At 45.1% G+C, this 12,946-nt stretch overlaps 1 protein-coding gene across 10 annotated transcripts in view; it reads left to right on the forward strand.

Annotated features, from left to right (window-relative positions):
• Positions 1 to 12,946, forward strand: part of DAB2IP (DAB2 interacting protein) — a 307,237-nt gene that overhangs the window by 290,571 nt on the left and 3,720 nt on the right. For 9 of the 10 annotated variants that reach the window (XM_074292969.1, XM_074292965.1, XM_074292962.1 and 6 more), the window contains 4 exons: positions 974 to 1,126; positions 4,939 to 5,132; positions 6,315 to 6,402; positions 9,926 to 10,476. In XM_074292969.1, coding sequence (XP_074149070.1) covers positions 974 to 1,126; positions 4,939 to 5,132; positions 6,315 to 6,402; positions 9,926 to 10,093 — 603 coding nt within the window. In that variant the 3' untranslated portion in view covers positions 10,094 to 10,476. Of the gene's footprint in view, positions 1 to 973; positions 1,127 to 4,938; positions 5,133 to 6,314; positions 6,403 to 9,925; positions 10,477 to 12,946 lie in introns of those variants that run through there. The other variant, XM_074292964.1, reaches the window with a different exon arrangement.

The raw sequence follows: 12,946 nt of genomic DNA on the forward strand, positions 1-12,946 counted from the left end.
TTGGGCCCCGTCCTCTCGGCTGCCTAGCACAGACCTTTGTGCATCCAAAGCTGGGTGGGTAAACCCCATGGGGGCCAGTCGGCTTGTGGAGCCCTCGCTCGCCGTAGCCATGGAGCAGGAGGGCAGCGAACGTTCCATACGAACCTCTCCCCCCTCTAGACAACCATTCTTCCAGCGGGGCCGGCCAGGAGGGCTGACCACAGGAGTGGTGTCTTCTGCTTTGGGAAGATGAAGCATTCAAATGTTTAACTTTGTCACAAGAAAATACTCGAGTCTTCCTTCTCTCTTATCTTCTGTTCTCTTTGCCACTTTCTCTTTTCCTGCTAGTCCCTCAGTCTTTGTATCACTTATTATATTCCTATCTTTCTCTCCACTCTTCTCTTTATGTGTATTTCTCTCTTCCTAACTTTCAATTCCTTTGTGCTCTATCCCAATCCTCCTCTCTGTTCCCCCTCTCTTTGTGTGTCTGATTCCGTTCCCTCCTTTCTCTACTACCTCACCTATTTCAGCTCCTTGATTTATCTCTCCTTGGCCCCTATTCTTCTCTTTATCATTTTCTCATGCCCACTTTCTGCCCTGTGTGTGTTTTAGCATCTCCCTCTCTCCTTTTTTCTTCCTCTTCTGCTTTTTCTTCTTCCTCCTCTTTTCTTCCTCCTCTTTTCTTCATCTTTTTCTCCTTCTCTTCCTTGTTTTCTCCTTTCTTCTCTTCCTCTTCCTTCTCTTCTTCCCTTCATATTATTTCTCTCTTGAACTTTCTCTTCACTCTCTCAGACCTACACTCTTCCTTTGTCTTTCTGTCTCTCTCCTCTTCTTCCTCAGCATCTTCCTCTCTCAGCCCTTTTCCTTTCTAACTCGGTTCCCCCATCCTCTTCCCTTGCTTAATCCCTGCCCTCCTCACCGCCCCCTTCAGGTTCCATGCCCCTCTGGTTCTTGCCATTTATTTCTCTGGTTCTGGCTATATGTCTCATTGTAGGCCCCTTCACCTGTGAACCCCAATGCACTGGACCGCACAGCCGCTTGGCTATTGAATATGAACATGCAGTTTTTAGAAGATGAGAGCTTTGACCCAGATCCCAAACACAGGGATAAGCTAAGGAGTAAGGAGGAACTCAGCCAAGCTGAAAAGGTAACCTGAGATTGGTCCCTGGCATTTCCATGACTGGGAGCTAGCCCTGAAGAGCTCAGGGTCTGGCGTATGGCGAACCTGCCACACCGGGGTGGGGAGTGGGGACTGAACCGGAAAGTGGGAGCGGGTACTGCAGCCCAGGTGATGACCCAGGGAGCAGTACCACTCAGGCATGTCCTCTCCTGGGGCTGGCCCCATCCATCTTTGCTTTATCTCTTTCCTTGATGACTTACAAAGATTATTACAGTCATATACCTGTTAGGCATCAAAATATGGCAAAAAAGAGTCAGAAGTCCTGAATTCCAAACCAGCTCTGTGACCCTGTTGCTTTGTGAACTCCCCTTCTCTAAGGGACTCCAAAGTCCCCCTCAATCCTGTGGTCTTGTGGCCCCAGAGCCTTTGCTTTTGTCCTCGCACCTCTACAGGAACTATTTTGTCTTGGGCAGCTCCTCCTCCAAACCCCAGGGCTTAAGACAGCCTTGGTTCTGACCTTGTGGTTAGGATGCTGCACAGACTAATGAATCCGCCAGAGACAGGTGAATGAAAAGTGCTCGGTGTTGTGCTGAATGAATATTGAGGGGGGAAGGGAGTTGCTTTTGGCAACAGGGAAATTTCCTCCCATACCCACTCACCCTTAAACAAATCCTCTTCCCCAACTGCTGTTCTAAGAACTATGTTGGGCCATGTTGAAGGTATTTTGCTATCACATCCATGGGCCTTATAAACAGTTAGGATGTAGGAAAAATCTGTGGAATCTTCTGGGAAAGTACAGCAAACTTGGGAGTTAGCAGAGTAGGCTTTAGGGTTCGGCTCTGCTCCTTTCAAGTCCTAGGCACTGTATGGGGTTAAGAGGATGCTGGGTTCCACTTCTACCCCTGCTGCCTCAGGGGTCTTCATCAGGGCATTTATTGTCCTCTGGGGGTCTCATCTGATCTCTCAGGTTCCTTCCAGCTCAAAATCCGAATCACCCAAGACTTTGGGCAAATCCCTTAAATTCCCCAAACCTCAGTTTTCTCATATATAATATGGGAGGCTTCACTTCATTTGTTCTTATTTGTGTCCAACTCTAGGTGACCCCTTTGAGATTTTCCTGGCAAAGATACTGGAGTGGTTTGCCATTTTCTTCCTCAGTTCATCTTACAAATGAGGAAATTGAGCCTATAAATGGGGTCGTGACGTGCCCAGAGTAATAGTGTCTTGGGCTTGATCCTGACTCCAGGCCCGTATTCTATCCACGGCACCACCTAGCTGCCCGGATAATTTCTGAGAACACTTTAATCTCTGATATCCTGTCATTTTGTGCTAGTTGTGGGTAACCAGACATTTAGGGTTAGAGGATCGGCTAAAAGGGGATTTTCAGTTCTTTGTCCTCTGAAGTTGAGTATTGCAGACTTCCTGGCCTCCATCCCTGTTTCTACTGGGGTTCTTCTGAAGAGTAATGGTCCCTTCTAGCTCTGGTGCAGACTGACGGAGCTTGTCCTGTGATTCGAACTTTGTCTTGAAGAGGAGAGAGGAACAAGGAGTCCAACTTTTAGGGAGGCTCAAGTTTGATAGCCCAGTCCTCCTACTTCCCATAATGCATCCCTTTACCTTCTCGTCAGCCAGCCACCAGCATCAGTAATTAACTGATTCCCCCTTGTTTTCTGATTGTATTTTTGGAGAAAGAAGCAAATGACTTGAGATCAGAAGACCTGAACTCAGATCTGGGTTCTTCTATTTGCTCCCAGAGCAATCTTGGGCTAGTTGCTTAATTTTGGACATCATTCTCCCATCTGAGGGAGTTGGATTCAATGAGTTCTGAATGTCTCTTCTGTAAGATGAGAACTACCTCTGGATTCCCCTTCTGGAGGCATACTCTTCCATCCGCCCCGGGAGAGGACGTTACTCCACTTGTTGAGTGACTCAGCGAGCTCTCTGCATCTCCCTTGATGATGTTTTTGGCACCTGCTCTGCAGATATTCTTTCCCAGCTCATCTCTTGAAGCCCCAAAGAGTAGACACTTCTCAGTATACTTTCTTGCTTATAGACATGAGAGAGCTAGCAACCGGCTGACATCGGCAAACATGGATGCTTCAGAGCTAGTAAGGCGCTGTGAAAAGAAGACCTGAATTCAAATCCTCCTCCTGTCACTCACTACCTGTGTATCTCTGGAACTGTCACAACTTCTCAGACTCCTGGTTTCCTTAGCTGTAAAATAGGCTTGTCTGAGGTCTCTTTCTAGGTCTTAATACTGGGATTCTTTTTCCCCCCTTTGGCAAGTAATCAGGATTAAGTGGCTTACCCAGAGTCACACAGCTACTAAGTAAGAAGTGTCTGAGGCGGGATTTGAATGTAGGCCCTCCTGACTCAAGGGCAGGTGCTCCATCCACTGTGCCATCTAATTGCCCCTTAATCCTGTAATCCTAAAAAAAAAAATCCTTTTTCATTTCTATATAATTTCTATAGGACTCTACCCAAGTTGGTGGATTCTGATGGCAGCCCAACATTTCCATTCCCAGACCTGTGATAATAATGGGTATCGCAGTTCTGTGTATACCTCAGCCAGGACATTCCTAAGCCCGAGTAACCTTTGATTCTGAGCCCTGAGAAGCCCCTCAGCCTCCTCTGTGTTGCTCAGAGAATAATCCCTGCCATTTGTCCTCTTGCCTACTGTTCTCTACTAGCAACCAGCTTCCTCCGAGGTTTCTGTCTCTTGTCGGGTTGTTGAGGCCTGGGGGTCCCATCTTGCTGGAGAGGCTCTAAGGCCCTAAAGTCTTAATATTTATGTCATGGACCCCTTTGGCAATGTGGTGATGCTTGTGGACCCCCTCTCGGAATGATGTTTCTAAATGCATAAAATAAAAATACATGAGGGTGACAGAGGAAGCGGATTTACTAAATATAGTTATCAAAATACTTAAAAGCAAGTTCATGGTGGTCAGGTTAAAAACTATTGCCCTAAGGAAAACCAGCATACCTGAAGAGATCGGGAGTCATGGCCCGTTGTTGGTTTTTCTGTGAATTCCTGACGATATCCCCTCCCCCAGCTCTTTATTTCTAATGACATAGGGATGCACCCACACAGGGAAAAAATCCCTCTCGCCCCAGTCCCTCAGCGGGAAAGCTGGTGTCAGGATGTGGTACTCGGCTGCTCCCCTGCCCCTGGATCTCCCTTGAAAGGAACTTAACCCTTTGGTGATATGTTGGGGATGGGAGGAGGGGGATCTCCTGGCTCCTCCTTGCTGGGTGATTCTGGTCATTGGATCCATTCCATCTCTGCTACCTTGCTCTGGCCTGCTCCAGGTGCTGCCTCTCCTGCTTGTTCCATGCCTAGAGCACCATTGCTTCTGATCCCCTTTCTCCAAGTGATTTTTGGTTATTGGGTTTTTTCTTTTCTTTTTTCCCCTTCTCCCAGTCAGACCCTCATGGGGCTCAAGCACTACTCTAGTTCAGCCAGGCTGGGTCTGCCCGTGACTCAGTGCTCCTGCCTGCCTCCCCTCAGCAGCATCGTGCTGAAGGGACCTTCCTGGCTGGCCGGGAGCCGTACATCTCGGGCTTATGTTCTGCTGCAACAGAGAATCCCCAATATCCCCCCAAACGTGTTCTTCCCTCCAGTAGCGCTTTTGCCCTTGGATCGGGCTGGAGTCTCTTATGGTCTCACAGAGAAATGGAGGGTGCCCCAGCCTCATTTGGGTTCACGGTGGGGGGGGTCCCACGTCCCCAATGTCAGTGAGACCCTGACAGGAAGCCCACTAATGACCCATCCGCTCTGTGTTTATCTTGCGTGTGCGTGCATGGGCATGCGTGTCCCGGCTGGCGGTCCGCCCCAGCAGGACATCGTAGTGCTGCAGGACAAGCTGCGCATCTCGGCCAAGAAGCTGGAAGAGTACGAGAGCCGGTTCAAGTGCCAGGAGGAGACCACCCAGAAGCTGATGCTGGAGTATCAGGCTCGGCTGGAGGAGGGGGAGGAGAGGTTGCGGAGGCAGCAGGAGGACAAGGAGATCCAGATGAAGGGGATCATCAGCAGGTGAGTGTCTCCGTGCGCTCCGTCCGAGAGTGCAGAAAAGTGGGACGGCACCAAAGATGGAGAAGGTCTGGCGCCGGGTCCGGCTGCACCGTAGAGTCGCCATGGGGCCTTGGGCATTGGTAACTTGGATCATCCTGGCGGCAGTTTGGGGGCTGGCTGCTGGAGTGAGCTGCTCTCTCACCCGCTTCATCGGGGCATGGTGGAAAGAGCAGAGGACCAAGAGCCAAGCCCATCGCTACCTCTCACTAGATGTGTGACCTTAGGCAAGACATTAAATCTCTTAAGTTTGCTCTACCTTGCAAGGAAGGGATTGGACTAGATGATACTGTCTCTTTCTAAATTTTGTTGTGGAAAAAACTCATTTTCTTGATTTTAGGCACCAAGATTGTGGAAAACTTTTATTTAAAAATGACACCACCAACAAAAACAAAAAAAAGGTGAAGATGGGGGACAGCACTTCTTTTAGAAGTGACTCTTATTTTTTAAAGGATCAAAATGTTTTATATACACATAAAACAAACTACTGTGTGTGAAAGCACTATGAAGATACATTAGGTCCTGACTTTTTTTTCCCTCCAGTGTCTAAATTGAAAGAGCTAGTCATAAAACCCATCCATTTATTTAGGGAATTGCATGTAATTAAGGAATGCCTAGGGGTTGTTTATATTATACTTACTTTATCAGTCAGAAAATATCTTCCTGGACCCAAGAGGGTATAGCTTCAGGTTGCAGGAGGAGAGGATGACTAGAATATATGCTTCCTTACTTCAAATCTCTTGAAAAGGAGAGTTTTCTAAATGTAAAATGCTGAAGCTAAGTTCTTTATTCTTAGATCTACTTCCTTGCTTTAACATTCTGTGTTCTAAAGGCCCCTCCATTTATGATATTCTGTTTTTCCAACTGTGACATTCTCTCTTCCAAGGACCCTTCCAGCTGTGTGACATTCTCTGTTCCAATGACACTTTCAACTGCATTATGTAGTCTGTGGATACCTCGGGTTCTGACTGTGTGTAATTCTGTGATGTCCCAGGCTTGCTCAGGAGCCCAAGGCTTGCCCCCACTCACAAAGCCATCAAACCTCGTTTTCCCTGGTTCTCTCTAGAGGAAACTCTTGAGCTCTTGTCCATGGTCACTGACAGAAGCATCTCAGTCATGGGTGTTGCTCTTGTGTTCTCTCTCTAGGTTGATGTCAGTGGAGGAGGAATTAAAGAAGGACCACGCAGAGATGCAGGCGGCAGTGGATTCCAAGCAGAAAATTATTGATGCCCAGGTTGGAAGCTATTTTCCCCATTAATACTTCTTTGTTACTTCTCACAGATGGCAGGAGACAGTTCCTTTTGTTTACATGAATAAGCTTCCTCTAGTCTTTGTCCTCCCTTCCACCCACACGTTCTTGGGAACAGTGCTAGCCGCTTACATCTGGGGAGGTGATGCACTTGTTCTTACTTGGGGAAAGCATCGTGAAAGTCCTCGGAAGGAAAGCTTTCCCCTCACATGCGTACTTGGACTACAGAAGCAAGAACACTATACCCGGTGGGGGTGGCTGGGATGCAATGGAGATGCTCTCCCAAAAAAGGGTCAGAAAATGTCGTGTAAATTCAGTTCTGGAGTTATGCTGCCCCAATGCCTGGATGAGAGTGATAGGGAGGGATTTGCCCAAATGACATTAGCATATCTAATTGAAGTATTGAAGAATCTAGCCTTCCTCCCACTCCTTATAGCCAGCAGGCCCATAGTGCCCTTCGTTGGCAGCTTTATGGCCATGTCCACTATCACTGGTATGAGATCAGAGAAAACTGGAAGTTACAATAAAAAACACACACACACAGGATAGAACTCCTTTATCAAAGACTTAAAAAGGCAGAGTATGTACCTCCTGATTTCCAAGTGAAGTTAATAGGAAAGCTGATCCAACCGGAGATGTGTCTCCAGCAACTCGCAGAATGAACTTGAAATTTTAACATAAGGAGGCAAATGCAATCTCTTTTAGGTGTCATTGAGATTTGTAGAATAAGTCTTGTGACTAGAGTGCAGCAAGATAATGCCTAGACATAATAGAAAGGAAAGGACATGGCATTAGAGATGAGAACTGAGGAGGAAAAAATCCCAAACCACTAGATTTACAAGCAAAAGCTCAAATCAGGATGCCAGTCAAGTGATTTTGGGAAAAATCATTTCTTCTTTGTGAAAAACTTGATTTCCTTATCTTTAAAATGGGGAAAAATATATTTGTGCAGTGTACCTTATGGGTTGCTATGAAGAAAATATAAAGGAAAATATAAATATGAGTACTATTAAGGTTTTTTTTTCCAGTGAGAAAGGGAAAAGGAGAAAGAGACCTAGAGAGAGACAGAGAGAGAGAGAGAGATTCAGAGGAAGAGAGATTCAGAGACAGACGGGGGGGGGGGAGGGAAAGAGGAGACGGAAAAATTCAGAAAGATTTCTCAAACTATAGAGTGGTGAATTTACCTTTGGCAGCATTCTAGATTGCATTATTCACAAATAGTTTTTGAATGCTTAGTAAGGGGACATCAGCATGGCTTTATCAAAAATAAGTCATGTCAGAGTAACCTTATTCTCTTTTTAAAATTATAATAGATTGCTACTACAATCCAGAATGGAAATAGGAATGGGGAGGGGTGAAAGGAGGGATTTGGGAAGGAATAGAGAGATATGGACTGGCTGATAGGTGAATTCAACAGCTTTTGAATGACTAGATCCTGAGAATGATGGTAAATGAATGGATAATTGTCAACCTGTAGGGAAGTATCTAGTGCAGTACCCCAGGGGCTCTGTGTGTGAACCCATTCTCTTCAACATTTTTTTTATCTGTGACTTGAATGAAAACATTCATAACATTTCTTAGTGGCAGGTTTGGATTGATAGGAAGTAAAAACTTCTAAAAGTTAGAGGATTTAGACCCAAGTTATTTGAGAAAATAAGAGGCCACTTAGTTGCTAAAAATCAATGCATCTTTTTTGGTTCGTGCTTTCTATCCCAAGGCAGTAGGGAAAGGGATGTTTTAGAACCATCACTAGAGGTATTTCAGAAAAGAAATCATTAGCCACTCCAACTCACCCTACTGGGTCTTGCTCTTAAGGAGAGAATGGGAAAAGAACAAATTTATCTGTCACTATATGCAGAATAAATATTAAGGGAATGCATTTAAATAAACACCAGATAGTGTGAGATACACCAGGTAGTTTGGGAGGGAGGGCTCTAGCATTTGGATTGATCAGGAAAGATGGCACCTGAGTTGAATCACAAAAAAAGAGAGGAATTCAGTGAGGCAGAAGTAAGGAGGGAAGGCATTCTAGGCATATAGGATGGCAAAAGGACTGAGAAGGGAGATAAGGAGTATCATATGGGAGGAATAGAAAAGGCCATTTTAGTTCAATTGCCACATGCATACACAAAAGGGGACTTTAATAGCCAGTAAAATTAGAAGAGAAGACGTGGGAAGGTTGTAAAGAATTTTCAGAGCCAAATAGAAGTGTTTATTTTTTATCCTAGCAGCAAAATTTCATAAATTGGGGAGTGACATGGATACATTTTCACATAAAGAAAAAAATCACTTTGACAGCAGTGTGGAAGATGGACTGAAGTGATGAAAGTTGAGGCAAGGAAGCCAATTAGAAGACTGTTGAAATAATTTAGGTGACAGGTAAAAGGGCCAGAGTGGAAAAAAGGAGTCATATTCAAGAATTATTGTGAAGGAAGAAATAGCAAGATCTGGCAATTGATTGTGTTTATGGAGTAAAAGAGAGTGAGAAGATGATGATGTTGAAGTTACAACCTGGAAGAATGTGGGGCCTTTGAAAGAAATAGGGAAGTTGGGAAGAAGAGAGTGGTGAGGTTAAGAGGAAGGAAGATAATGAGTTTAGCTTTAAGATGTTCAGCTGTAAGATGTCTTCAGGATATCTAGTTTGAAATGGCCAAATGGCAAAATTAGGGGATGACATTGGTAATACAGGAATGACATTTGGGGAAGAAACTGGACTCGATTTGGAAATGTGGATATGCATAGAAATGATTGTTTAATCCATGGGATCTGATGAGGCCATCAAGAATATATAGCTAGAAGAGCAAGGCTTTGGGGAATTCTCATAGTTAAATGATATAATATAATCAGCAATGGAATCTGAGATGGAGAACCAGGAGAACGCCCAACAGCCATACCCCAAAAGAACTGAGAGACACCATAGACGAATGGAAAGAGCAGTGGATTTGAATTTGTAATATCTTGGTTCAAATTCTAAGTCTGCCATTAACTAGCTATGAGATGTTGGACAGCTCCCTCTCCCACTTTCTACCTTGGTCTCTTCATCTATAAAGTGGATGAGGTTGACCATTTAATTTTGGAGTTGTCTATAGGTATTTTGTTTTAAAGATGCCCTACAGCACTAAGATTCTGTAGATCAATAAATGAACAAACTATTTTAGAGATGAGCAGCTAGGTGGCGCAGTGTATAGAGCACGGGTCCTGAATTCAGAAGGACCCGAGTTCAAATCTAGTCTCAGACACTTAACACTTCCTAGCTGCGTGACCCTGGGCAAGTCACTTAACCCCAGCGGGGGGGGGGGGGGGAAGATGAGTTATAATTCCATTTCTTCTCCCTGCCTTCCCCAACATTGGGACTTGATTTGGAAAAGTTATACCTATTTAAGCCATCGACAGACCTGTTGAATGAAAACTAGTTTTTAGTCGATATTGAGGGACATTGAGAAGGAGCCAGTATTCCAAGACCACCCCTCCCCAATGACCCCTCCTTTGGCTACTCTGTCATTCACAGGAAAAACGCATTGCCTCGCTGGACGCAGCCAACGCCCGCCTCATGAGCGCCCTGACCCAGCTGAAAGAGAGGTACAGCATGCAGACCCGTAACGGCATCTCCCCCACAAACCCAACCAAATTGCAGATTACAGAGAATGGCGAATTCAGAAACAGCAGCAATTGTTAACTCACCTGGAGGGAGGAGGAGCGCTGCCACTGCCGCCGGGCACGGGGGGAGGAGGAGACAGAAGTAAAATATAGAAATAAAAACCCCAGGATCTCCAGCCCATTGCACCGGGGGCAGCCGGAGCGACAGCCACTTCAGAGAATGGTTCATCTCTCCCCTCCCTCCCCCCAAGACACCAGGCCGGCTGGGATAGGAGCCAGCATGTGTGACTGATGCACTGTGGGGCAGAAGGCACTGCCTCCTCCCTCTCCTCTCCCCTCCCCAAGAAGCTAAAGCCCATGTATTTGGGGGAAGGTGGAAAAAAAAAAGACTTATCTGTGGGAGTTGTATGGCCTAAGGGGAAAAAATGTTATATTTGGAAAAAAAAATACCAGAAAACCAAACTGCAAAGTGTCACTGTTGGTGAATTTCTTTTGATGTATAAATGTTTTAACCAATTACCTTTTTCTTTTTGAGTTGGACAAATCTCCAGATTCTCACAGGGGCTTATAATGTTTGAGTTAATTTCTGTAAGAGAGAGGTGGGCTAAAGAAATCCAGACTCACTCCATCCCCAATCCCCAGGACTGGCCTGGGAGTCTAGGCCGACCCCATCCTTATTCAGATCAGTGTTGCTCTATCACTGTCCAGGGAAGAGTGTTTTGATTTTGCCAAGTGAGTCCTAATAATTTTAGACAGAAATGGCCCTAAAATAGAGGACAATTCACTAAAGATAAGTCCATAGGATTGCAGAGTTGGAAGGGACCCCAGAGGCTACCTAGTCCAACCCATCCCTGAACAGGAAAACCGTTTACAACATCCCTGAGAAGCAAGCTGAGAGCCTCTATTTGCACGCCTCTGGTGATGAGGAAATTATTCTCTAATGGGCAACCCATTTCATTGCTGAAGAGTTCTCATGTTAGAAAGTTCTGATGAGCCCAAATCTGCCTTTCTGCAGCTTTTCCCTTAGGATTCCTAGTTCTTACCTCTGGTGCCAGGCCAAATAAGGCTCATCCCTCTAACACATGATAGGTCTTCGGATTGTTGCAGACAACCATTATGCTTCCCCACCCCCACCTAGCTACTTCCAAGGTCTCTTTTCCAGCTTGAAGAACTCTTAAGCCTCCCCCCTTTGCTTTTAAAAGTTTGGGGGACAGCTTGCTCCTTTCCTCTGTAGAGGAGCTGGTGCTTTCATATAGGAGGGGAATGCTTAAGAAGAGTTGCCCACTCAATGGAACATCTTCCTCTGGTAGTCCCACCAAAAAGGAAGCGACAAATCGAATTCTTCGTTTCTAGAGCCGCTCCCTATGTCTCCATCCTGTTTATTTCCCCTCTCCTTAAGTTGGTCTTCAAGTAGACCTCACACAAGGAAGGACATTTTATGATTTGAGTTTGCTCTGAGTACAAGAAACACAAATCCACTCTCTCACCTTTCTGTCAATGCATGTAAAAGTGTCTTAAGATCCCTTCTGGGCACCCTTTAGTCCAAAACTTGATGAGCCTTGGCTATCTCATAAAGAGTTTAGAGGAGGGTCATAAAATGTTAAAATTGGAAGAGACTTTGTCATCTTGTCTGACATCTAGATCTCTCTTCACTATCTTAAGTCATCATCTGATCTCTGCCTGAAGAGTTTTATTGATAAGGACCTCTTGAAATAACCCATCCTTCTCTGGGGTTTTTCTTTGATTTGAAGTTGCCATAGTATCTCTCATAATGTGATGTGGGAGGGGAAGAGGGATGGGGAAGGCCCAGCCAAAGACTATTACACTTTGTCCTTACCTCTGTAACAACTGGATTTTTGTTTCCTTTTAATTGAACCAGGAGGCTATGATGAAGGTCAACCACTGAGAAGAACTATGGAAGAGAGCATGTAAAGGAAGTGACTTGTCCCTTGTAATTCAATGGGAAAGGGAAAAGGCTCCCATACCCCTTCTGAGTCTCCCTAACCCAAGTTCCAACAGACTCCACACCCCACCCAGTGTTGTAGGCTTCCATGATTACTTATTAGCCTTCCTTTAGTCAACCTGCGAAATCACTGTGGAGCCTAGCCTTCAGTGAAGGCCTCTCAGACCAAGGCCAATTTAACTGAACTATAATAAACTGAGGTGGAAAGTTGGCATAGACACATGGCAAAGGGAACAAAGAAAGATTTATTTCATCTGCTTCCCGTTTTCCTCCTTTCTATGCTGATTTTTTCCCCTCAGACTGCTGGCTAAGTAGACTCTACACAAGAAAATCTAGCACTTTTTAAAAATTTCTTCCAACTTGTAAAGATTTGAAACCCGCAAAGGGAAAATTGCTTCTTGAGAAATTGCACAGTAGTGTCAGAGGTCTTAGGTTAAAAATCTTTGCTCTCCTCCTTGTTCTCTGTGACATCAGGCTAATCTCTTCCTTTCTCAGGCCCTTTTCGTCATCTATTCACCACATGGATTGAACTAGGTCTCTAACACCCTTTCCCACTCTTATTCCAGTAATAAACCCTCATGCAATAGTGTTCTGGAGAGAACTGGAAAGGAAGTAGTAGATGGAGTAGAAAAAAGATTGCAGAATCTGGAGTCAGAGCCACTGACTGTGCAATCTTGAGCCAGGAGCTTAATGAATGACCCTCTTTATCTCTTCTGCCAAATGACGAGGTGAAACTAGATGACCTTGAAGGCCCCTTCCAGTTCTATATCTATGATTCTGTGAACTGAGTTCAATTCCCAGCTCTTCCTACCTAGGTGACCTTGAGCAAGAACCAGTTTCTATTCAGTTTTCTCATCCATAAAATGAGGTGAATCAGTTAGTCTTAAGGTTCCTTCTACCTGTTGATCCTATCTAAGAGGAATAGCCCTTTACTCCAGTGTTTTGGGCTGTCCTATAAGGGAGCCCAAA

This window comes from Sminthopsis crassicaudata, chromosome 2 (assembly GCF_048593235.1).
Source record: "Sminthopsis crassicaudata isolate SCR6 chromosome 2, ASM4859323v1, whole genome shotgun sequence".
Classification (NCBI taxonomy): domain Eukaryota; kingdom Metazoa; phylum Chordata; class Mammalia; order Dasyuromorphia; family Dasyuridae; genus Sminthopsis; species Sminthopsis crassicaudata.